The 25,571-nt window shown below is 42.0% G+C and overlaps 1 protein-coding gene across 3 annotated transcripts in view; it reads right to left on the bottom strand.

The window, feature by feature from the left end:
- The window catches only part of LOC138962193 (afadin-like), a 79,412-nt gene extending 58,817 nt beyond the window's left edge, over positions 1 to 20,595 (bottom strand). For all 3 annotated transcript variants that reach the window (XM_070333923.1, XM_070333925.1, XM_070333924.1), the window contains exons 1-4: positions 20,298 to 20,595; positions 17,086 to 17,281; positions 14,414 to 14,526; positions 11,692 to 11,965 (exon numbers count right to left, since the gene is read on the bottom strand). In XM_070333923.1, coding sequence (XP_070190024.1) covers positions 11,692 to 11,965; positions 14,414 to 14,526; positions 17,086 to 17,281; positions 20,298 to 20,393 — 679 coding nt within the window. In that variant the 5' untranslated portion in view covers positions 20,394 to 20,595. The remainder of the gene's footprint in view (positions 1 to 11,691; positions 11,966 to 14,413; positions 14,527 to 17,085; positions 17,282 to 20,297) is intronic.
- Positions 20,596 to 25,571: the final 4,976 nt, after the last annotated feature.

The following is a 25,571-nucleotide window of genomic DNA, read 5'->3' as shown; positions in this document are numbered from 1 at the left end:
CCCCGTCGATCCCCCTAATTCTCTACAACGACTCACACACAAAAATGATGTGTTTCAAATTGTAACGTCAACATGTCTTGACCTGAAGGCAAAAGCTTGACATCATTATATCTCTGTCTGAAGTAACAGACATAACGTCTGTACATTTGTCAAACAAAATGTCAGTTGCTGATACGTGCTTATTGTCCTCTCTGTCCCAGTTTACCAGTATGGGCCGTGCCATATGTTTGTTGACATAAGCACCAGCCGCTGTGTCAAAGATGCAGTTGCAATAACATTAAAGATTGTTAATTCGAAAAACCATCAGTTGACTAAAACTATAAGACGCCAGTTTCCCTTAACAGGTTGGTCTGTGTTTTTGTAACGTCCCTTCAACCAAAGTGGTTATGTGGGACTGCCCCAGACAGGTTTCCAACTATGACTCTGTGACTGGGAATTGAGCAGCTGACTCACAGGCTGGGGTGATTTTAGCGCCTCATCAGTTTAATGACCGAACGAGATTTGAGGCATGTGGGGACGTAAAACATCATTAGTCTTTTTGCATGTGCCCTGGTCACGCTGTCGGAGGTGCTGGTTGTGGTTTCAAACACCCTAACCACCAACGGAAAGAGTGAAGATCAGACTCCTTCCCACTGGCCGCCTTGTTCTGCTCGATGGGATGCCTGCTTCTGATACCACACAACACTCTCACCTCTTTCTCTGTACCCGAAAAGTTTATTCGGGGAGCTCAGGGGAGAGAAGTATTATCTTCACGGGAGATAACTTGGACTGGAGTTATTGTTCCTCTGCAAAGGGTGGAGTCTGGAGAGTGCTGGTTGTGGTGGTGTTTAGTGTTGGGAAGGTGCTGCTGAGATTCGCGGAGGCTTCACTGAGCGAAAGCAAAGATCTGTGGCGAAAGTGCCTCCTAACACTAACAGCTCGTCGCGATATAACCTTCGTGGTTGAAAACGACGTTAAACACCAAATAAAGAAAGAAAGAACACTAACAGTGTAGAAAAATAGTCTGTCACCGTCAGTACAATCATTATGGTCCGTGATAATCCAGTTATCTTACTGAGAAATCTTACCTGGCTGATCTCCTGGGCATTATCTTAGATTAGAACAACACTGTCTTGAAAAACAGGTGTTGTCGGTTACAGGTTATTTATTCTGGTTCGATCACTGGGTCCAGTACGAATCCATCTCCAGCTAAGCTTGAAGTCTCGGACCGCCAGAACCAGAGATATACAGAGACGGACAGACATACCAAAGGACATCTCTCTCTCTTTCTTTCTCTCTCTCTCTCTCTCTCTCTCTCTCTCTCTCTCTCTCTCTCTCTCTCTCTCTCACGCACGCACGCACACACACAAAAGAACAAAATAAAATATCTTATATGTTCAGGATCTCTATCCCGAAAAAGTCAGTCATCTACGTATATTATTTATTTCGGAAACTCCGCCATGCAGGTAAGAATAGAAAATGACCAGTATCGACCTATCTGTCCAACGTGAAAGCAAAGCTGACGAAATAAAGATGGAATTAAACGCCCGATAAGAGCATTGGGGGCCTGCCATCAAGCAACAAAAGCACCCACAGGCACAGAGCGCCTGACAGCAGCCTACGACCGATTTCTGTACTACTTTAGTCCTTTACTTCTACCATCTATCAGGATGTGAAGGCTAAAATGAAGACTTTGCACATCAAATGTTTGGAGATCATAATTTGTAATGAATGGTGCAGTAGACGCGAGCGATGTTGTAAGATGCGCTTGGGGGGGGGGGGGGGGAGGGGGTCTGTCCAAGTGTGAATGTGTTCGTGTGTGTGTGTGTGTGTGTGTGTGTGTGTGTGTGTTAAAATTAAAAGTAAGCACATCATTCCTGTCCACTACAATGAGGTAAAATTGCAGTTCTTTTCCCCAGTAAAAAAGACAAAGACATATCTGACCCAGTTGAGTAACACCGGTCGCCGCGAGGGCCATTCATAACCATGACAAATTAAGATTCCCAAACATTTGGCGCGCAAAGCTAACTAATGAGAATGACTTTTGCGAGCGAGGTCGAGTCGCATGTGTTACATATAGACTTGCAAGAGAGGGATAATCAGTGGAAAAGTCAAAAAGAGGCTGCACAATCTACGTGCTCTAACGATACACACATGACTTAGGGTGTTGTACAAAATGACACCCCACAACGCTAACATGTAAAATACACTGACTTTTGCGAGGGGGTTCAAGTTGCTGGTGTATCCACCATTGTTCGATAACTGAGTGGTGAAGCAAAAAAAAGGACTCAAACAGAACATGATTTAGATTACTGTACAAATTAAGACCCCATTAACCCTAACTAATTTGAATTATGTAAACGACACTGACTCTGACCAAGTTCATGTCACAAATGTGACATACAGACTTGTCAACAACAGACTATTTCAGTGGTGAAATCAGACAGAGTCCACACAATCTTCGACAGACCTCAAACAGAATACATACATGTACAATGTATAATTCCATACATGACTGTAACAAATCAATGAAGACCCCACCCCACACATGTAGCGCCGCGCTACGTGAACTAACGCAGATTTGTCACAGAACAGCAAGATGTGTACTCGTGGGGGAAAGGTTATCCAGTGGCGAAGTCAAAAAGAGGTCACGTGATCTACACCCTCTAGCAGAACATGATTCAAGGGGACCGTACACAACGTATTAAAAAGTGACAGGTAAGAAAATCATCATGCCACTTATGACTACAGGTGAATTTTGCCTCCGGATAAACTGACGAATACATAACATGACACAGATTCTTCTGTCGTTTCGCTGCTGTGAAACTCCACTTATCGTAATGACATGCTCGACCTCCTACATCCTACGCATCACAAGCCCATTCAACTTTACGTCGCCTAATTTGGAAATGGACGACAAATGAAATCGTGGTGTGGGAGTCATAACATGACTCGACACTGAAACAATGTCAGGGATGACAACCGAAAATGCCCCCCCCCCCCCCCCCCCCATTGTAAGTTTCAAAAATAAGACATGGCAAAGAATAAATATCTTATCCCTGAATAAAGAGGAGACAGGTACTGATTCACATATGAATGTAACGTGTCCAACTTTGTATACCAAACCGAGTACCAGGTTGAGTTAAAAAGGAATATTTTTTCAAGGAGGAACTTTTCTGCAAAGTGACATTCTACCTAGACAATCATTGTATGCGTTTCCCACCACCACCACCCCTCCTAGAGAGCGAGAGAGAGAAACAAAAACAATGCGGTTACACACACACGCACACACACCTTCAAAGAAGACAACACGCTGAAAGGGCAGAAAGAGAAAACAATATCGATTTCCGACGGTAATGAATATGTAAAACATCCATAATCACGCTCTGTATCGATAATCAAAAACAGGTGTATTATATACACGGAATCCGTCATATCGCGCTTTGCCTCTGGGGCTTGCGGACAACAGAACAGCTCTTATGTATCATGTAGGTTAGTCTGTTGTCGCACGCAAACCGAATTCTGATATAACTTTCGACTCTTTTCTTCTGTTATTTTTTGTATCCTTTTCTTTCTTATTTCATTTTCATTCCTTTATTATCTCATAGCTGGGACATTCAGGTCACTTCTTCCAAGTGGAATGCTAGCAGCAACACGAGTCGCGCTACCTAGATCTATGTATGCGTGTTGTGCAATCATCTACCTGCGCTTCCAGTCCTCCACCAACTGAACTACCACAGTACTAGGCTCTCCGTGTGGTATGTGTAGAAAGCAGAGCCACGAGAACTATGCAGCGATGATGTAACATAAAGTAACAACTCTTAAGTATCCGATCTCGACCCCAGAACCTATCCTGCGACAAATTCTAAGGGACAACAACATACCACCACAGAAAACTATGCGGTTACACCTCAGTATTATCCCGTGACCCGTCCCTTATCATACCTGCACAAAAACTATTACCGCCGCTAGGCTAATCGCTTACATCGAATAGGTAAACAGGATTAACCCCGCCTCCGCCCCCCCCCCCCCCCCCCGTTCCCCCCCCCCCCCCTCCTTTTCGGGCTGGGAGCAAGCTATACATACCTAAACGGCGTGGCCGTAAACGTGAAGTTTGTCCAGCTACTAACAATGTGTGCATAGTTTGTTCTACTCCACTCAAAGCATTGTACAAGAGAGCGCTGTTCAAAGCTTGCGGGTTGTATTTTGCCACCTGTCACGCGCAGCAGTCCATAGGACAAACACCCATTTGTTGTGCTTTGTAGTACGCCGACTCTCGTCTTATGGTCTGAGAATTAAAGTCTTATGTCCTGACCCCAGCGAATAATCATCACGGGAAGTGTTGTCACTAATTGTACAAATCAGTCGTTCAAAGGGAACTCCACTGAAGAGGAACTACCAGTTGACAAGATAACAAACAATCTTCTGCTGGCTTGTCGTACCAATCTAAAAGTTACTGCTCCGTGTCATCTGCAACAAATCATTAGCGCACACGCAGTTGAGAGAACTACGGTCGCCTATAGCCCTTTTGTAGATGAATGACGTCAGAATGGTAATCAAATAATCAATTTCAAACAAAAAGGGCAACACTGATGTACGTTAGGGAGTATGAAGACAACTATGTGTTTGACCGGGAGCCACTGATACAGAAGAGAGCAGCCATCAGATTCCACAGTGAGATGACGGGTTCCATGGGATATGAGGCTTCACAAACATGCTCCAAATGAGACGTGCATGACGATTCAGAGTTTACAAATCAAACAGAACTCTTCAGTACATGAACATAACTCTGACTTGTATGCTTGTCTTGACTATCGTTCTTACAAACTACTGCTCGCCTAATGGCCTGGAGCAGTATGTGTCGTACAAGATATAGGTCATGCACAGAAGCAAACAAGTGCACCGTTCAACCACATCAACTTTACTTAAACACACGCACACATACAAAATTGACATTCGATACGGATAGGCTGCACACGAATAAAACCCACAAAAAAAGCCCCAGGCGAAACATGAACCACTCCTGCCGTGGGCTAATATAATCAACTTCTATATCGACACTTCACCGCTCGTAAAGCCCCTGTTCGTAAGTAGAGCGCTCAATTCATTAATCGAACGAGCACCCTTGTCACTCTAGGATCTAAAATCAACACGGTAAAACTGTTCCGACGGGTCTGGCCTGGCCTGGCCTGGCCAAAACAAAAGGAACCAGTCATACCAGGGGATTTCCTTCAAGTCGTTTTCTAGTGTTGACTTTGTGTCCTCGTGAACAATGGCACGTTCCGCTCTATGCATGGCTACGCACTCTTTTTTGTCACCGTCTCATCTTAATCACTGACCCAAAAATCATCACAAGAAAAGCGCCCTCGTCCATAGAAGTACTTCCCTTTGCCAAAACAACAATGACATTTAGCCGAACAAGCTGAATTGGCGATAACTTTTGCAGGAAACCAACATGGCCAAACGGTTAAGCGTTTCAGTTCTATTCGTGTTGAGAGGAACAAAGACAGGGCTTAAAGACACAAGCACAAGCACACACACACGGAAGGGGGGGGGGGGGAGGGGTGGGGGGGCAAAACGAAAGTTCAGTCAACTGATTTTTTTCTTCTCGATGTCCAACCACGACGATCGACGAGAAATTCTCAGTTTAACCCGAGATGAGCTCTATATAATGAGAATGGTGCCATTCTATCCTAAGCTTTGGTGTTTTATAAAGGCAAACAAAGGAGGAAGGGTATAAATATAGTGTAATGCGGGCAATGAATACAGTCATCCAGTCTCGTACAAACGTCTTTCCCACACATGCTCTTACTTCGCAACGTAGTGTTTAAAGACAGAGTGTCCCACGGTCTCTACTCTCCCGTCGTTGGTCTTGTCTAAAAAAAAAAAGAGTTTGTAGAGAAGGAATGTGTGCAGAGTGTGTGTACGTGTGTACCAACTCTCTCTCTCTCTCTCTCTCTCTCTCTCTCTCTCTCTCTCTCTCTCTCTCTCTCTCTCTCTCTCTCTCTCTCTCTCTCTCTCTCTCTCTCTCTCTCTCTCTCTCAGGTATTGTCAACTGGCACCAGTTTCTTTTACTGTTTTAGCATGGCTACGGCCAAACTATACACAACAGCCAGTGAAGGTAACACAGATTTGTGTCAAGAGTACTACACTATATCAGACTATAACATAATTATAACCGCCTGGCTTTAGTCAAGAGTACTGCGCCATATAAGACTATAACATAATTCTAACCGCCTGTATACTCAAATTTGTTTGTTTATTTGTTGCTTAACGTCCAGCCGACTACGCAGAGCCATATCAGGACGAGGAAGGGGGGGATGAAGGGGGCCACTTGTCAAGCGATTCCTGTTTACAAATGCACTAACCCATTACTTGTGTCCCAGCAGGCTTTAGTAAAACTAAATTAATACCTACTGGAAGATTACCAGTTTCCAGTATGTTAAAATAGGCTTAACCTATCTACTGCTGTCAGAACACTAACAGAACACTAACAGATTAAACTATACATGTGCACAGTACATATTGTACAGAACACTAACAGATTAAACTATACATGAATCGCGAGACAAGCGGCAAGAGAAGAGATTTTTGGAAAAAATACAGGTGAATGAGCAAGAAGGCAGAAAAAAGAAAAGAATTCATGAAGAAAAAGAGAGCATGACAGGAAAGAGGAACCAAAAATCTACCTAACAGCAAACTAGAAAGCTCCTGCGGTTCCAAAAACAGGAGGGGCTTTTAATTTCATAACCGCAGTGCCCCACTGCGGGAGCCTGTATACTCAAACAGTTGCACCATCTTACAGTATCCTGACCTCAGCACATTATAATACCTAAACGACCACTCAGAGGTAATCTTGCGGTTTGAGATCTCAATGTCTTGTGTACCCGCATTGAGTGCCGGTGAGGTCAATTTCTTTCTCTGGTCCGGCCGCGGGCACACATTGGTTACGAGTCGTGTACACTGTACGAGTCTACCGACCACTACAGACCTGTGAAGACAACTTCACAGTCTGCTCATAATCGGTATTAAGGCATTATACCTGCGGCCACAATATGTACTGTGCACTACTTTAGAGAAGACGAACAACATTTCTGGGATTTACGGCTCACGCCACGAACCGAACCGGTTTCGTTAGTCCTCCAGCGCTATTCTGCTGAACAGCTACAGTCCAAACAATTCTCTATTCCTCATAACGCGACTTTCGGTAACGCTGGAAATAGAATAGCGCGGGTCTAGTAACCCCAGTTGGGGGCAAGTTGCGTTCGTCTCTGAGCTGAGACAAGGTAAGCAAGACTCGACTCTGTTCAAACTCGTGAGAGCAGACTGAAAAGTGTGTAAAATGCAGGGAGGATCTATAGGAGAATATGAGGGGGGAAAGAAAGGGAGGGAGCGAGGGGGGGTGGGTGCACGACACTATACAGAGAGTAGGAGGGAGGGTGACACATCGTCAACGGAATGCCTGCACTGCCGTCACTCAGAGGACAGTGACAGTGTATGACGGGGAAGTGCTGGGGGAAAGCTGAAAAAGACACGCTGCTCAGCTACTTAGTGGTGAGAAATTTGCGTCGACATGAAAGTCTTTGCTCGCGACAATACCTCCTTTGGCGTTCTCGGAAGTTAGTGCGAAGTCTCCCGTCGGACTACTTGAAAGCTACAAAATACTCTCACCGACGACTCTTCTTCTTCACAAGCATTTTTTCTCTTCTTCCTCTTCCGTCGAGACTGAGAGAGTCGTGTTACAAGGCCTTCAATTTGTTGATGAAACATGTAATCTCTGTAGTAAAATGGGGATGGCTTTCTGCAGCATGGTTCTAACAAGCGGTGTTCCCAATACAGATGCACACAATGTGCTTTTTTTTTAACCCAAAAAAACACACCTCCAAAAGCAATACACTAACGCCCATAGCTCAATTCTTTGTGGCGACTAAGCAAAAGTGATCATCAAGTAAACTTCTGAACAAACGACGTTACAATCGTCTACTGTTCCGACGGAAAACACAAAAAGCCACTCGGCCTCAAACCGACCGCATCAAACCTCCACACAGGATTGTTTTCTCAATGCCTACCGCCTGATTAAATCTTAAAGGGGTGCTGACTTAGGTTTCATATAGCTCAAGAGAAGATAAGAAACAAAGAAAGCAGAAAGAAAAAAACAATATTGTGGAGCCGATGTGAAAGCAGGAAGGTGCTAATCGTTCTCCAACACGCGTGTCTAGTTCTAATGGTGCTAAGTAAAAGTAAAAAGAAACGGAGTAAGGAGTCCTTTGTAAAATGCGATCAGATTCAGTGATGTACATTTTTCTAGCAGCCTTTAGGACAATTGTCCTGAAGACTGAAAATCAATAGGACACAGTGTCCTGAGATTGCAATTTCAATAGGACAAAAACACGACTCGTAAAACCGCATTTAAAAAGATTTTTCAGTTTAAATTCTTCCACCTTCCGCGACTGTCACCATCACTCTCCACTTCGACGAGTTCGTTCTCGGTTGACGTTGTTGTTGGTTCAGCTGAAGCCACAGTGGCTGGCGAACGCAGCATGGACATCAATTATGTCTGCTGATTTTTATCTGCTTTGAGCTTTTTTTTCGGACCCATGTCGTTTCTCTTTCGTTTAATTTTCGTTCGAACGCACAACGGTTTTTCCGGATATTATGACGAAAAGTAATGCCTTGCGCATGTGGGAACATGCACGGGTGGTTCCCATTGGTTTAAACGATTTATTGCTGAGCCAATGAATGCACTCGAGGCACCATATGGGTTCGGTTTTCTTTTTTTCTTCTTGATCCAACTTGAGGATAAATTAATTCAAAGAATCAGATCCCATATGGTGCCTCGTTCACTCAACAAACTGGTCACACGCAGTGCATACTTTCGCTTGGCAAAACCGAAACCAGCTTTCCTCACGCAGTGTTTACTTTTGCTTGGCAAAACCGAAACAAGCTTTCCTCTTGAAAATTGAACAGTCCGCATGTCCGCTTCATTGTCAAAAACGATCGGACCCTTGACCACTTCTTCTGTAGGTTAATCGGACCTGTGTCCTGCTGGGGTTAAAGCTATAGGTCCTGGGGAAATTGGATCGGTCAGAGACCGGAGACCGACTAAAATGTACATCACTGAGATTGGAGGGAAGGGGGTACGTGGGAGGGGCGTGGTTGGCTGCTTTTTTGAAATTCAGCGAGTCTTTGCTAGACGGTTTAAGTGTGAATGGAAACCATCAGACATAACAAATTAAGCGCAGTAAACACGTCTGACACAGTTTGTATCATTTGATAATGATACACGTTCAAAAAACAGCTTCAGCTTTCTTCTTCTTTTTTTATCCGAGTGTAGGTCGGAGGGGCCAGCTGTCAAAAGGCAAAAGTTAAGCTTTAGTTTGCCTTTAAATAAGCAATCAAAACGAATCACCCTTGTTTCCTTTAGACACAAAAATGCAAAGAATTGCCCACCTGTGTAGTCTTTTATTAATTTTTTTGTTTTAAGTCTATCCACTTTTTGACTCAGTGTTGCTATGAACTACACAATCTTGCACCTACAAAAAAAGCTTCGATGCGCATTGAACCACCAAAGACAATCTGACACGCAACAACAATGCGTGCTAACAAAGCTAACGGTTATGCTTTAAAAACGGCACCTTTAAGATAAGTGCAACTACACTGCTAGGACCAACGAAGCACCTAGTCTGCCGTGCTAAAAGTATGCATTGTCAACTGAAAAACGGTCTTTTTCAACGCTCATTAATTGTCATGCATGGTTTTTGTCCCTCCAGTAAGCCAAGGCACGTATCATTATTTCGAACTTTCAACTCCACAACTTCTTCTGCGTTCCCGTACCACGGTACCACAACAAAACGGCTCAAAACTGAATCGGCCGACGGCAGTTTGGTTGTAGAAGAGAATACAGAGCACAGAGAATACCGTGGCAAAGTCCACACACCTTCTCTTTTGCGGCCCATTTCTCATCAAGGGGGCGGGAATGCGTTGTCACAGGTTAGCATTCCTCTACGGAGGAGAATAAATGAGGCTATTGTGCCGAAAGCGTTCTGCTGCTTGTGCAGCCATGGAGCAAAAATGGCTATGAAAAGTATGATCGAATTCTTTATGATTGCTGCAATGCCATTACTAAGTAGAGGATTGCTTACTCCGGTACTTGGGTTTTTGTTTCATTCCATAACTTTCTTTATTTGGTGTTTAACGTCGTTTTCAACCACGAAGGTTATATCGCGACGGGGAAAGGGGGGAGATGGGATAGAGCCAATTGTCAATTGTTTCTTGTTCACAAAAGCACTAATCAAAAATTTGCTCCAGGGGGTTGCAACGTAGTACAGTGTATTACCTTACTGGGAGAATGCAAGTTTCCAGTACAAAGGACTTAACATTTCTTACATACTGCTTGACTAAAATCTTTACAAAAATTGACTATATTCTATACAAGAAACACTTAACAAGGGTAAAAAGAGAAACAGAATCCGTTAGTCGCCTCTTACGACATGCTGGGGAGCATCAGGTAAATTCTTCCCCCTAACCCGCGGGGGGACATTCCATAACGTTTTCTGTATCATTTCAGTTGGTGTTTAGCATTGCGTTGGTCGATAACGTAACTGATTTGAAGTAATTTGTACGTAACTGAAAAACCGACATTATTTGACAAGAGGACCATAGACAATGGTGAGACGGAAAGCGAGACATAGAACCAATACGCAAGCTTGCGTGTGTCTGGTGTGTGTGTGTGTGTGGGTGGGGGGGGGGGGGGGGGCTGACAATAGAGCTCAGTCATACAGACAAGTTTGGAGCATGGTTAGAAATAAATTGCAAAAGGATTGAAAAACAAACATCGAGAAAGTTAAAAACACAGACGAGCACCTATAGTTACGGCAGCGAAGGCGAAGAAAGCCTCCAATGGCATACCGCATAGTCAATCCAACAGACCTGTGCTATATTTTGAACAAGCACTTATAATATCTAATCAGTGTTTTATCTGATCTATTCAATCGAGACGAGACAAAAGTTCTAAATATAACCGCCACTGACATTCCTCAATCCAAAAGCAACCTCACTCCATTTCAACCTGAGGTATAATAATCAAGCATTGCAATTGTGTTGGTGTGTGGGAGTAACATGGACCTTTGGCCCTAAAAATAGACGTGGAGAATTCAAAACACTTGTTTTTCTCCTCAACATCTGTATCAACCCTTTCGGAATGTACAGCCAGTACTGATAGTGATACAAGAGTTCCCCTTACCAAAATTATTTATTAATCCATATAATTATGAATAACAAAAACAGCCAGTACTGATAGTGATACAAGAGTTCCCCTTACCAAAATTATTTATAAGATAGTACTAGTAGGAGTGTTACAAAAATGTTCAACATCCAAAGTCAATCACACCATAAAACTGGAAAATTGGACACACATTTATATTTCACACACTAATGGAAGGATCCACAGTCACAGACAAAGATCAGAAAAAGTCATGGACATGAACACGCACACACACATTCAGTAAGAGAAAACAAAAACATGTGTGACATATTAATCAAAACAGACACCTCAAAACTTTAAAAATATGAAGAACACAAATTGGACAGACAGGTCTGAGCACACTGACGGAGGCCTCACACACAAAAAAACCCAGAAAAACTCATGGACATGAACACACACAAGTACGACACACACGCACATACAACACACACAGAACTTATTGAACTCACCAGAATCAGGGCCACCTTCTCGACTCTGCATTTGTGCCAGCTTTTTCTCCAACTTCTGCTGTCTCCGTCGCCGCATGACAGCCTCCGGGTTGGAGATGCTTCTCGTGAAGCTAGTCTCTGGAGCTTCTGTGTACAGTTTGCTGGACACCGATTCATTCTGCTTGGCAATTTCTTGGTCGCGCTTCTTTTTTTCCTTCTTTTCTCGCTTCGACAGTTTTCGCTTGAAGTTAGGATTTTCATCTTTTGCTGGCTCTTTGAAGCCCAGGGCTGGGTCCTGGAAATGAAAAATTACATGCGAGTCCTGTGCAAGGTCTGGCAAAGAAGCCTAATGACATAAAAGCAACATTAAAACCAAGGTCACCGACAAGGAGCTACAGCTCATGGCCAAAGCAGTGCCAACACATGACTGGATGAATACCTTCAAGCTAAGAAATTGTTTTCAATGTTTATGATTCCTCGACAGACCCTCCAACTCTTTTTGACCTTTAAAAAGATATGAATAAAAAAATTACAGAACTCGATTTTGCAGGCTTTGAGGGGAAAGTTACCCTTCTCCCCACTCCAGGGGACACAGCTTGCATGATTTTCAACCAACAACAAGAAGGGCAAAGCCCATACGACTCACATGCTTGACCTTGACCTTTACATGACCTTGACCTTCAGGGTCAAATAACTAAACCTAGCAATGACATCATACACTAAGAACTGCTTTACACATTTTTCCTACCAAAATACATGTGACCTTGACCCAAGGTCAAGGTCATCCAAGGTCATGCAACACAAAGCTGTTAATTCAAGACATAGGAAGTACAATGGTGCTTATTGGCTCTTTCTACCATGAGATATGGTCACTTTTAGTGGTTCACTACCTTATTTTGGTCACATTTCATAAGGGTCAAAGTGACCTTGAACTTGATCATATGTGACCAAATGTGTCTCATGATGAAAGCATAACATGTGCCCCACATAATTTTTAAGTTTGAAACAGTTATCTTCCATAGTTCAGGGTCAAGGTCACTTCAAAATATGTATACAATCCAACTTTGAAGAGCTCCTGTGACCTTGACCTTGAAGCAAGGTAAACCAAACTGGTATCAAACGATGGGGCTTACTTTGCCCTATATATCATATATAGGTGAGGTATTGAATCTCAAAAACTTCAGAGAAAATTGGAAAAATGTGAAAAATAGCTGTTTTTTAGACAACATTTATGGCCCCTGCGACCTTGACCTTGAAGCAAGGTCAAGATGCTATGTATGTTTTTTGGGGCCTTGTCATCATACACCATCTTGCCAAATTTGGTACTGATAGACTGAATAGTGTCCAAGAAATATCCAACGTTAAAGTTTTCCGGACGGCCGGCCGGCCGGCCGGCCGGACGGACGACTCGGGTGAGTACATAGACTCACTTTTGCTTCGCATGTGAGTCAAAAATGCCACATGAGCTTGTAAGTTGTATAAATAAAAAACAAACTTTGATCAAAAAGAAAGAAGAAAAGAAGTCATGTGAAGCGATATAAAAACTATAGTATTACTATTAGTCAATCCGGAGGACCTAAAACTAAAAGATCAACATTAAAATTAAAAAAACTCCTGTACCATGGAGTCAACTCATGGACTAAAGTAGACAGTATTGTGTAATTAAAACACAGGGATGTTGCTACAAATTCATACCTATAGGACAAATGTCCCGAGTTCTTCAGCATCAATAGGACATTTGACCGCTTTCAGAAAGTGTAATAGGACATTATGAATTTGCGCCAAACAGCTTATAACACATTCCATGGAATTGTTCCAAAGTCATGCGCCCACACACACACGCACACACACACACACCCACGCGCTGTAGAACATACACATAATATAGTAAATACATCAACACAGTGTGCGTATAATGTTGTATTTGTTTAGTTTTTACTCGGAAACCACAAAAAAGAAACCAACATGAACAACTTCAGAGCTCTTACTTTGATTACAAACTGCATGATTTGGATAAAAGTTGAAAAACAAAATGATCGGTTTGATCTAATGCTGATCTTTTGCAGGCTTTAGTTGTTTTTTTCAGCGGCATAATTCAGTGCTTCGTCTCGTATCGAAAACAAAAGCAGACGACAAATTTAGTCAGTTGGAGTTGTCTCCCGTACTCCTGTAGCATGCACTGATCTAAAAATAATCCACTATTTTTAGATCAGTGCGCTGCATCGAGACGGTTATACCCAAACGGCGCATACCGCAAACGGTTCGGGAATTCCCGACAAAAGAAAAGATCCGCACGCGGCACTGGCAACTTCAGTGTCAGCTGAACACGAGAGCGTTCGGTCTTTTAGAAGATTTGTATCTTGAAATGAAAATTAACGAATATCGCGCTGTCCGAAGGAATGGAGTACATATCGGACAATGACCACGCTCAGGCTAAAACGATAGGACATCTGACCGACATGCGGCAATGTGAATCGGACATTTGGAGATTTTCATCGTTATATGTCCGATGCCTAACGACATCCCTGAAACACATGTAGAACAAAAGGCTACAACTAGTACAAGACAGTCCTCAAAAGTAAAACTGAATACTGAAAGAGAAAACAGCAGAAGGTGACACATGAAAAGGCTATTACCCGTGAATGTCATCATTGTTAATAAATTAATGATTTATTACATGAACATACATGCATCTTGTGTGAATATAAGTTGATACATTACATCATGCTTGCAAAACACTTACCCTGACAGTTTTCTCGTTCTCGTTCTTGAGCAAGAACCTTCCTTCCCGCACATCTTTGCCCCAGTTGAGCTGCACCCACAAGGGCTTCTCTAGGTCACCCAGCCGTCTCTCCTCTGAAAAAAATTAAATTCATGTCATCAGCAAAAATACAAGAAATCTTAACTGCTGCAATGGAACTCCCCTTTTCGTTTTAAGACACCCCCCCCCCCCCCCTCCCCCTTACTTATTTGTTTGGGCGTAGCATTTCTTAACCTGGCGTAACACTAACAGTAACAGCATAGCAATTCGTCCTTAAACGTAGCATGCTACACTGAAAGTGTAACAGTTGGCAGCTCTGTATGATACTTCCAATTTTACAGGATGAAGAAAAATTACAGTTATTGATACTGTACATGTAATGATGTATGTAAACCAGGACACCAATCACATGTATACATCTGTGCAGTGCTGTACCACTTAATACTGCTGTCACCTACCCCTTGTTGTCTAGCTTGTTTGAAAATTAAAGCTAAAGCTGCATCATGGGGATTAAATTATCATCATTCTTTTCACTATTTCAATGCACTTTTCCAAACAATAGCTATGAAAGGCATGATACATCTCTAACACATTTGCTGTACTCTGCGCATTAATGGAAAACTCCCTATTGAAGTTAAGTGTACCCCACGCCATGTCTAGATCAGAATGTGCTCATGTTAGCTTTACCAGTCCATCACTAGCCTCTAGTTTACCCATGTCTTGAGGAAGACTCATATTTGAGGAGGGGAGTTAATCATTCGATAACACACTGGCTTTACAACCAGTTGGAGATCATCACTTATTGGCGTGGGTTCGAATCCCAAGTATGGTGACATATATATATATGTATATTATCCAAATGTCACCACAATCTGCTGAAGACACTGTGACTATACCAGGACAACACTATACTTGCTTGCAACATGTCAGCTGAATTGCCAAGCAAATCAAACCTGGCAGTACATGTATACTGTTTGGCTGTGCTGCCTTTCTGAAAACTGAAACCAGTGAAAGCAAAGTAGAACTTTCCTTAACCAAAATGACACACCAGGAGTCACCTTTCACAGTAACATTCTAACTATGATATCTTGAAATCACATCCCCCTGACAGTGATACTGATACCTAGTGAATTCAGACTAAGAGGTGAAACACCTGGTAAGGTTCCCCTTGAAGATGAAAAGAGAATCTGCACTGTCAGCAAGAACTTGCGCAAGTTTAAAGTTACTTGAATTCCAGCTAGAACGGACAACAATTCAACTGTATGTGCAGACTCAGAGAGGGTTTCCATGTCCCACTCCTGTGTCACTACAATCGCACATGTATAAAAGACCTTGATCATTCTGCCAGAAGTGCAGTTGTATAAAATACATCTAAACATGCACACAACTGGCTAGCGTGATTCGTGTTGCTGCTAGCCCAGCTAGGTCTAACATCTGAGAAACAAAGGGACGTAAGCGCTCTTAATGCAAACGACATTCATGTATGTGCAACAAGAGAAAGTGAGAGTTATGCGGCACCAATCTCCAGGCACCTGAGATCTTTGACCTTATTCATTACACGATAAATTTATTACCTTTCTTTTTGATTTGGTTGAAAATGCCCATTCAAATTTCAATGGTCTAGAAAAGAATGCACACAATGAGTGAATCACTGACAGTGACACACAAGCCGGGACTTCAGAGACAGAAACATTGGCTCAGAATGATTTTCTTTCCTCTGACTTAGGGCAAAAATTAGTAAAGATTAACAAACACACAAACACACACTGATTTCTACCTTGTCACAACCATGAATTAAATGATATGAAAACAAAGCCTACACCACTGCAAACAACAGGTGTGAGCTTTACTCAAATTACTGCACAGCTGTTGTACAGTTACTATCTAAATCAGTCTGTTTATTTACGCAGCTGATATCATCTTTATTATTATATATTTAAGGTTACGACTCACATACAATGTGATAGATGTGCAAATTGAAACTACCCTGTAACAAATCCTAACATAAACTGATCAAGCATCAATCATCATTGTTAATGAGGAACCAGTGACTATCATCATTATGTCTCATAGCTATGCACAAATATCATCAATCATGCCAATGTAAATGATCCAGCAAAACTCTCATTCACAAACAACAAATGCTTAACCACTGACTTAACACTACTTACGAACAGTAACACTAACACTAAAATTAAATGACGATTTTGCTTCAAAGCAACAAACTGTGCTGGAACAATTACCAAATGAAAACTACTCAATGACCATTGAGACCTTGAATTGTTCAATCAATCGTAAATCAACCCTGACCTCTGATTGCCCTGAAGCACATTCACATGACATATATATCAAAATATAATTTATTCGTCATACATATGTACATGCAGACATATTGTACTCAGCTCAAGTGGCAGATTGTACAGGAAACTGATGCAGGTTATGTGAGACTGACAGTGACAAGTAGAAACCACTGTCCCAAAAATATATTCACAACGATTCCTTATCAAGTCAGTTTACACTCATCTTACTCAATAATAACTAACACCTGACAGTTCAAGAGCAACAACAAATTTAACTGGAAATACCATGTTTTTTCACTTTGATGCGAGAATCATCAATAACTAAAAATCTAAATCAGAACAACCATGACTCACCTCCATTTACGTGCACCTCATACAGCGCATACTTATTCTGCGTGAGCATGCGCATGTCAGGACGAAATTTTTCAATGAGTGTGTCGATGACATCTTGCGTGGTGGCAGTACTTGAAACACGAATACACTTTGTAATAACGTTGGCACCATCACCGCCTTGAAAATAGAAGCGCACTACTCCATGAAACTCCAAATCCTGCAACCAAAAAGAAAAATATTACTAATTATTATTATTATCTTAGGACACTGTCAAATAATTCACTGCATGCATGGCCACCTTCTTTAAAAAAAATAAAAAATAAAAAAAGACAGTTTCAAGAGCTAACCATCTCATCTGGCCAGGCTTTGACATGGAATTTAAGATTTGGGAACATCCCTCCACTTGAACACACACCCAAAATCAGCAACCTTGATGCTTCCTGTGCACAGTTGTAATTTTTTTAATTGACTATTTTCACAAAAGCCACTAGTGTCCACCAAGAACTTCATTCATCTGACATGAAAAAGTTACCCCTCTGCACTAAAAGTAAAAGCAACCAGGCTGCTGATTTTAGATCTATATATATACGACTAGTGTCTGTCTGTTCGCGATGCACGGCCAAAGTTCTCGGTGGATCTTTTCCAAATTTGGACACCGTATTCAGCTACACCCCGGACACAACCTCACCGATGAGATATTTCAACACGTGCTCTCAGCGCGCAGCGCTGAACCGATTATTTTTTTATTTTTTTTGTCGGGATCCACTACCAGTAACTCTTCCTTATCTTCTCCAGTGTTTTCAGCCGCGATTATCTCCCTTCCTCCGTGTGGCGTCAATCCATATTCCCGTTACTACGTTACTATTTTTAGAAGGTCAATGAGACAATGCCAAAAGGTGACGTTTTCATGTCAGTATGTCCCAAATGACATCACCAGTACATTTTTCATTCTATCTAATCTGTTTTCGTTCTATTTTTTCTAATAACATGCGTTAACAATTGATTGCCAACTGGAATGGAAGAGCACAAAAAGTGTAACTTGATATGTAGTTTCTCTAGAGGGAAAAACATCTTCCACTTTCATGTCAGTGTGTCCCATGCAACATACATTTGCCAAACAGCTATGTGCAAGTAGATTATTTGTTAGTGGTATAGAAAATACTGATCAACAATTAAAGTCAGTTTTCACATTCATTTTCTACCTATTTCTTATTTGTTTATTCTGTTGGCAATGGTGAAATGTCAGCAATCGTGTGTCATTCGGGACAGTAGACATGACACCTGACCTTTTGTCACTGTCTCAACTGCACGTTACTAGTTTTAGAAGGTCTCCAGTGTTTTGCGCGTTTATCTCCTTTCCTTACCCGGCATCCCAGGCGCAGCCTGGTATTCGGCTCTACTTCTTCCCGGCGAAGCCGGTACCCGGCGAAGCGGGTAATAATACCCGCTTCACCGGGTACGGCTTTGCAAGGAAGAAGTCGAGCCGAATACCCGGCTGCGCCGGGGACCTGGCTTTGCTGGGTGTACGCCGGCTTTGCCGGCGCACCGCACGAAGGAAGGGAGATAAACGCGCAAAACACTGGAGAAGAGTAAATATAGTATAACGGGAATATGGATTGAGCGTTGTCGACAGTGACCTTCTAAAAATAGAAACGGGAATATGGATTGACGCCACACGAAGGAAGGGAGATAAACGCTGAAAACACTGGAGAAGATAAGGAAGAGTTACTGGGAATGGATCCAGAGAAAAACCAAAATCGGTTCAGCGCTGCGCGCTGAGAGCACGTGTTGAATTATCTCATTGACCAGGTTGTGTCCGGGGTGTACCTGAATATGGCCACCAAATTTGAAAGAGATCCATCGAGAACTTTGGCCGTGCATCGCGGACACACACACACACAGACACAAGTCGTATGTTCTGATCGGATCCCATGATAAACACTGGGTAAAAGTCTGGCCAGATCTGAAATTGCGGACTGAATCTTTGGCAAACGATTGTGACCTTACTTTGTGATAAAATTAAAAGGGACCAGACACAAGAACAATATTTACTAAAATTACATAACAAAAGTCAATTAAGGGAATTACAAAAATAGACAGTCAATGCTCGTCGGTCAGCAAATGATTGCGACTTGAACTTGAGCACCACAGACGAATGTGTAAAACAACAGCACGACTACTTCACACTAACGAGCACAACTGAAAGTAAACAACATCAAGTTCACCACTTGAAGCCTCTCCTTATTTAAAACAGGGACCATATGCTGCTAATGAATAAGGCTCCACTCAATTTACTGTCTAGTGTCTACATTGTTCTTGGCAATCAGACTTTTCAACAAAAACCCACAGTCTGGGGCATAAGCAGACACTGAAGTCAAAAATCTGTGGCAGCAACAGAAAACCAGCAATAGGCTACCTGCGTTGCCCTGTCTGATCAAATATTGAACCCTTTCCTGGAAAACAGTGTCTGTCTAATATCTTAATTCAATTTCAAATGTGTGTGGTTTGACTTGAAATACTTGTGATGCCACCTAAGCTGTTTCATCATGTTAGCCCTCCTGTCAAAGGAATGTTCCGGCTCCCTCCCTCTGCCGTGCTGTATGCACTATGAATCACTCATTCAGCCCTTGACTGCAGTCACTTTCAAGCCCCCACGACCAATAACTTGTAAGCCTTGCAAAATAAAGTTCTGACAGGGCTCCTGGATGTCACCAAAAAAGACATGTCTAGTCAAACTGATCAACAAGGTAAATAATCTGTTATTTCGCTTGGCTGTCTTTGCGTTAAACGTAGAACTGACGAAAAAAAGCGTCCATCCCACCCAGGTGTGTCACTTTCAGGTAAGAGTGTTGGGCCTTCTCACAACACACCTGTCCCAAAGTGGGTCACCCAGATCTATATGACTTAAAAACACGTAATCCACAACGAGGTCACAATAACTTCTTCAAATTGAAGCTAAGATCGTTTTCTAGATCACACAATGAACTTAGATGACCTAAAACTATCGTTGACACCTGTCCGAACAGTTCAAGGGACCTAACTAGGTGTGTTTTCAAGGTCGGCCATTTTGGTTTGGATGTTGACGCAAGCCGAGTACTACGACAGTGTCACCTGCGCTGGACAGGTAAACTCAGAGCGAGCACCCAGCTTTCAACACACCGTGTGATCTGCGTACCCAGTCTTCAAGGGAGACAGAACATTTGATGCACGACAAAAATCGATGGCGTTCTCACCTGATTAGGCGCGCAGATTTCGAAAAGATCGTAGTGGTCGACATTCCACTGTTGAATCAGTTGGGTCAGTCGCTCTTTTTCAGACGACCGAGCCATGGTCGCGATAACTGAGCCAAACTGGCCGCTGGTCGCGGTGTCCCTTCACCACACAAAATATCCAAAGAATCACATCCCAGAATCCAAGAAAATTACTCCAGTAGGATCCCGAAAGTAGGCACCTCAAAGTAGAATTCCGCTGTGGAACTAAATTCCGTGCACAACACAGCACTTGGGTCACTGTTTTGCGTGTGTGTGTGTGTGTCGGCTGCGTCCCCGACTCGCGAGTGCTTATGCGCATGCGCGAAGGTGAATTGATATATGCAAACTACAAGTACTCGCCCCCTCGGTGCGCTAATAACAGATTAGCGCGATTATCTTCTTGCAGACAGGCTCTGCGCGCTATTGCGCTATTTGGAGGGGACTGCAAATTACAGACTCGGTAATCCCGACACGAGGGGTGTGGAGGTGACAGAAGTCACAGAAGGGGGTCCAATCAGTGTAACGATCGGCTCCTCGGTGTGTTTCTTGTGTGGTTGGATATTGTTGTTCTTGTGCACTGAGCAAAATATGATAAAATGCGAAGAAATAAGAAACTTCGTAAATAAGCATTTGTAAAACAGCTTCGAACATCAGGTTTTCTTTAAAAAAAAAATGTTGTTGAGCACACTCGCTTTCATACAGCGAGACTTCCATTGCGGAGCACACTTTCATTGAGCCGTTCCGTTGCTGATTTCTTATTTTCAAGGCTAGCCCACCTAACGCCGAACACAAAATCAACAACGGAGTAACATCATACTCGATTTGCCTCGCTTGTGTCTTCTGAGCGAGTTTCTTGGACAATTTCTCAGACAAGATTATTATCTGTATCATAAGTGTTTGTCTGTCTGTCCACCTAAAAAGACCGCTGGATCGCAGTAGCCTACAATGCATGTATCGTTTTGTTTTATCTTAACTTAAACCTTCCAATAATATACCATTCTTAAGCTTGTTTTTACATTTAGTCAAAACTTGACTAAATGTTTTAACATAGAGGGGGAAGAGACGAGGGTCGTGGTGTATGTGTGTGTGTGTGTGTGTCTGTCTGCCTGTCTGTGCGTGTGTGTGTGTGTGTAGAGCGATTCAGACTAAACTACTAGACCGATCTTTATGAAATTTGACATGAGAGATCCTGGGAATGATATCCCCGGACGTTTTTTTTTCTTTTCGATAAATACCTTTGATGACGTCATATCCGGCTTTTTGTAAAAGTTGAGGCGGCACTGTCACACCCTCATTTTTCAATCAAATTGATTGAAATTTTGGCAAAGCAATCTTCGACGAAGGCCGGACTTTGGTATTGCATTTCAGCTTGGTGGCTTAAAAAATAATTAATGAATTTGGTCATTAAAAATCGGAAACTTGTCATTAAAATTATTTTCTTTTTAAACGATCCAAAAACAATTTCATCTTATTCTTCGTCATTTTCTGATTCCAAAAACATATACATATGTTATATTTGGATTACAAACAAGCTCTGAAAATTAAAAATATGAAAATTATGATTAAAATTAATTGTCCGAAATCGATTTAGAAACAATTCCATCTTATTTCATGTCGGTCCCTGATTCCAAAAACATTAGATATGATATGTTTGGATTAAAAACAAACTCAGTACGCTAAAAAGAATAGAGATACAGAAAAGCGTGTTATCCTGCTCAGCGCGACCATTACCGCACTATTCTGGCTTGTCGATTTCACTGCCTTTGCCACGAGCGGTGGACTGACGAAACTACGAGTATGCGGTCTTGGTGAAAAAATGCAATGCGTTCAGTTTCATTCTGTGAATTCGACAGCTTGACTAAATATTGTTATCAGTTTCGCCTTACGCGATTTGTTTCTTTTGAAGCGCATCGCTGACAGTTGTGATGTACAACCGCAACTCAGTCGTCAAAGTGAAGCAGTCACTGTGAGTAGGCCCTACAGTAACTGTCCTGTCACTGTAGTTCTACCAGTGATGCTGGCTGTTTACGTTCGCACGGTTGACGGCTTCTCCCGACTGAAAGGGTCCACCCCAGCAGTGTACCGTTTGCATGATAAGTGTCGTTAGACGACTGACTGCTACCCGCCCAACCAGTCACCCGCCGCTCGGCAGTTTTACTTACCTCTGAACCTGCCTGCTGCTTTGAATAGGGCAGATAACAGCCGCTCCTTTCATTGGTTGGAGCAGCTGGTCTTTGCTGTTTGAATTTTCTCACGGTTATGCTGAAAGGGGGGTGGAAGGTGACGTGACCACAGGTACCCGGAATTAACTCAAAAAGTGGTGCTGGGAATACTGAAGTACGACTGAATTGACAATAATCAGTCATTTTAGTGCTGTCTAAGTAAGTGCTGGTCAAGTTAAGCACGGTTATTCATCATTGATGTAAACACTCTTGTGCATGCGAAGCACCAAGGCTCGGGTTGAGAATGTGAAGCTCTGAATAACTACACAGATATCATATTAAACCTTCCCGTGTTTACCGACACGTCAGTCGTACTGTCATCACTCGTCCGTCTTGGCTTTTGCCTGGGATAAGTGTATCCTTCCAATTGAACTTTAATCCGGCATTTAAAAAATAAAAATAAAATACACAAAAAACACGCCCGTTATTCAGCAGCCACAACCAGCACAGCTCGATTTGTCAAAACCACTGAATTCAAGGAGTCAGCCTAGCCTTCGCCACAGTCAAGTTATGTTAAGTTCTACGGCGGTTTGAACAGATAATTATGTGGTAAATGTATCACTTCTACTGTGATTAAATCAGTGTTTACTCTTCGGCGTGGTTTTGTTCAGTCTTGTGCTGGTGCAACTTGCTAGGCCAAGTGCATTCACACACACAAAAATGATGAGTTCGACACTGAGATTGTTGGTGTTTTATCTTCGCAGTTTCCCCCCCTTCAAACGCCTGTGGTTGTAGCCTTGTTAGGTCGTGAACTAACAACAGCTTTTGATTGTGTGAGCCAGCAGATTTAATGAGGAGTGACACCGAGTTGCTAATCTTCCTTCCCATGTAGATGACCGTGTACACCACAGACGGAGAGATAGTAATATTGCTATTTCATATGTTACGTGGATTTCCATTGGTCAATTGGGCAAAACTGAGCTCAGTGCAAAAGTGATATCGACGACATTTCCGTCGACGACATCTTTATTGCTTCCCCACTTCAAAAACAAAAACACCTAAATTTAAAAACAAACAAATATATATGAATATGTAATTATCCCAGAATTTAGTTGAGCAAGTGACTAAAGACTTTTTGAAAGGAAAGACATTTTAAAATACTGAAAAGTACAAGAAAAGAGTGAACAAAAAGAAATAATAAAATCAGAGGGAGGAATATGGAAAAGCCTAAACTGAGACAAATACTTTTGTAATTTCTTTACAGAAAATACAAAATGTCCAGAGAATTAGCAATATATCTAACATTGACTGACTGTGTGATGATATCTTCTGCCATTGGTCTGTTTCGACAGTGATCGGTCTCGATTTTGATATCACTGTCTCAACACTAGCAGAAGATATCATCACACAGTCCGTCAATATTGGGTAGAGTTTCATACCCTTCAGTCAGGCCTCTGACGTTTTCGCCTTGGTAATTTGCTGCGTGACACCACACATCATAAAATAAGAGCATCCTTACTGAATGCTGTCTAGATCTGTTGGATGATTGTTTTACTGAATTGTTTTTTTGCATATTTTCAGTTACACAGTTAATTCAGAAAAAATATTCCACATAGCAGCACAGAGACAGCAACAAAGCTGCAGATTTTTTAAAAGAATTTGACATGAGAGTTCCTGGGAATGATATCCCCGGACGTTTTTTTAATTTTTTTCGATAAATACCTTTGATGACGTCATATCCGGCTTTTTGTAAAAGTTGAGGCGGCACTGTCACACCCTCATTTTTCAATCAAATTGATTGAAGTTTTGGCCAAGCAATCTTCGACGAAGGCCGGACTTCGGTATTGCATTTCAGCTTGGTGGCTTAAAAATTAATTAATGACTTTGGTCATTAAAAATCTGAAAATTGTAAAAAAAACAATTGTTTTTAAAACGATCCAAATTTACGTTTATCTTATTCTTCATCATTTTCTGATTCCAAAAACATATAAATATGTTATATTTGGATTAAAAACAAGCTCTGAAAATTAAAAATATAAAAGTTATTATTAAAATAAAATTTCCGAAATCGATTTAAAAACAGTTTCATCTTATTCCTTGTGGGTTCCTGATTCCAAAAACATATAGATGTGATATGTTTGGATTAAAAACACGCTCAGAAAGTTAAAAAGAATAGAGATAAAGAAAAGCGTGCTATCCTTCTCAGCGCAACTACTACCCCGCTCTTCTTGTCAATGTCACTGCCTGTGCATCGAGCGGTGGACTGACGATGCTACGAGTATACGCTCTTGCTGTAAACATGCAGTGAGTTCAGTTTCATTCTGTTAGTTCGACAGCTTGACTAAATGTTGTAATTTCGCCTTACGCGACTTGTTCATTCATGCCTCGGCTACATCGAGCAATGTGGGTTGCAGTGGCGGGGCGGTGGAAAGAGGGATCTGCACAAGATGCCAATTAATCTTACGCCAGCGCGGACTGATACAGAACAAAACACAAAAGTGAAGACTTGAAATCCGGCAGTTTTGCCTTTACTTGACGACAAAACACGTTTCGTCATCACAAGTTCACTCAGCAAAATTGATTTATTCCTAGTGGAAACTGAATATTCTATAAGTGCGCTTTTTTTGCCTGCAGATATAGTTCGCTTTTTTCAAGTCGAGTCTCGCCTCAGTCTACGGTTCTCCGGATTTAATTAGTAGCTAGATGTCGTATCAGTACTGCTGCACTCTCAGTCAAACTTAGAAGACCTGTTAAAGACCCTGGCGCCAGACATACCCTCCTTATGACCTATAACATATCATTGACAGGATTTCAAGCCTAACGCAAACAGTCGAACACTGAAGTTCTATAGCAAACATAATTGCGTTGGATTCCAGTCACTGCCAAGTTCTCTATTTGGGTACAAATAAAGACGGACTTCTTTTTTTTACGAGAAAATATGCATCTCTATAGATTTATTTTCTTTTTGTTTTTCGATTTAAATTGTTTTGAGGTCTAGGCTGACATGTCGTGCGCACCGGCAGACTAACCTGCTAACTGAACATGAACTTCGATTCAGTTCTTATGGGAAAACGTTTTAGTTTTGTTTGTTTGT

This window comes from Littorina saxatilis, linkage group LG3, assembly GCF_037325665.1.
Source record: "Littorina saxatilis isolate snail1 linkage group LG3, US_GU_Lsax_2.0, whole genome shotgun sequence".
Classification (NCBI taxonomy): Eukaryota; Metazoa; Mollusca; class Gastropoda; order Littorinimorpha; family Littorinidae; genus Littorina; species Littorina saxatilis.
The sequence above is the reverse complement of the archived record's forward strand: the minus strand, read 5'-3'. Positions and strand labels throughout refer to the sequence as shown.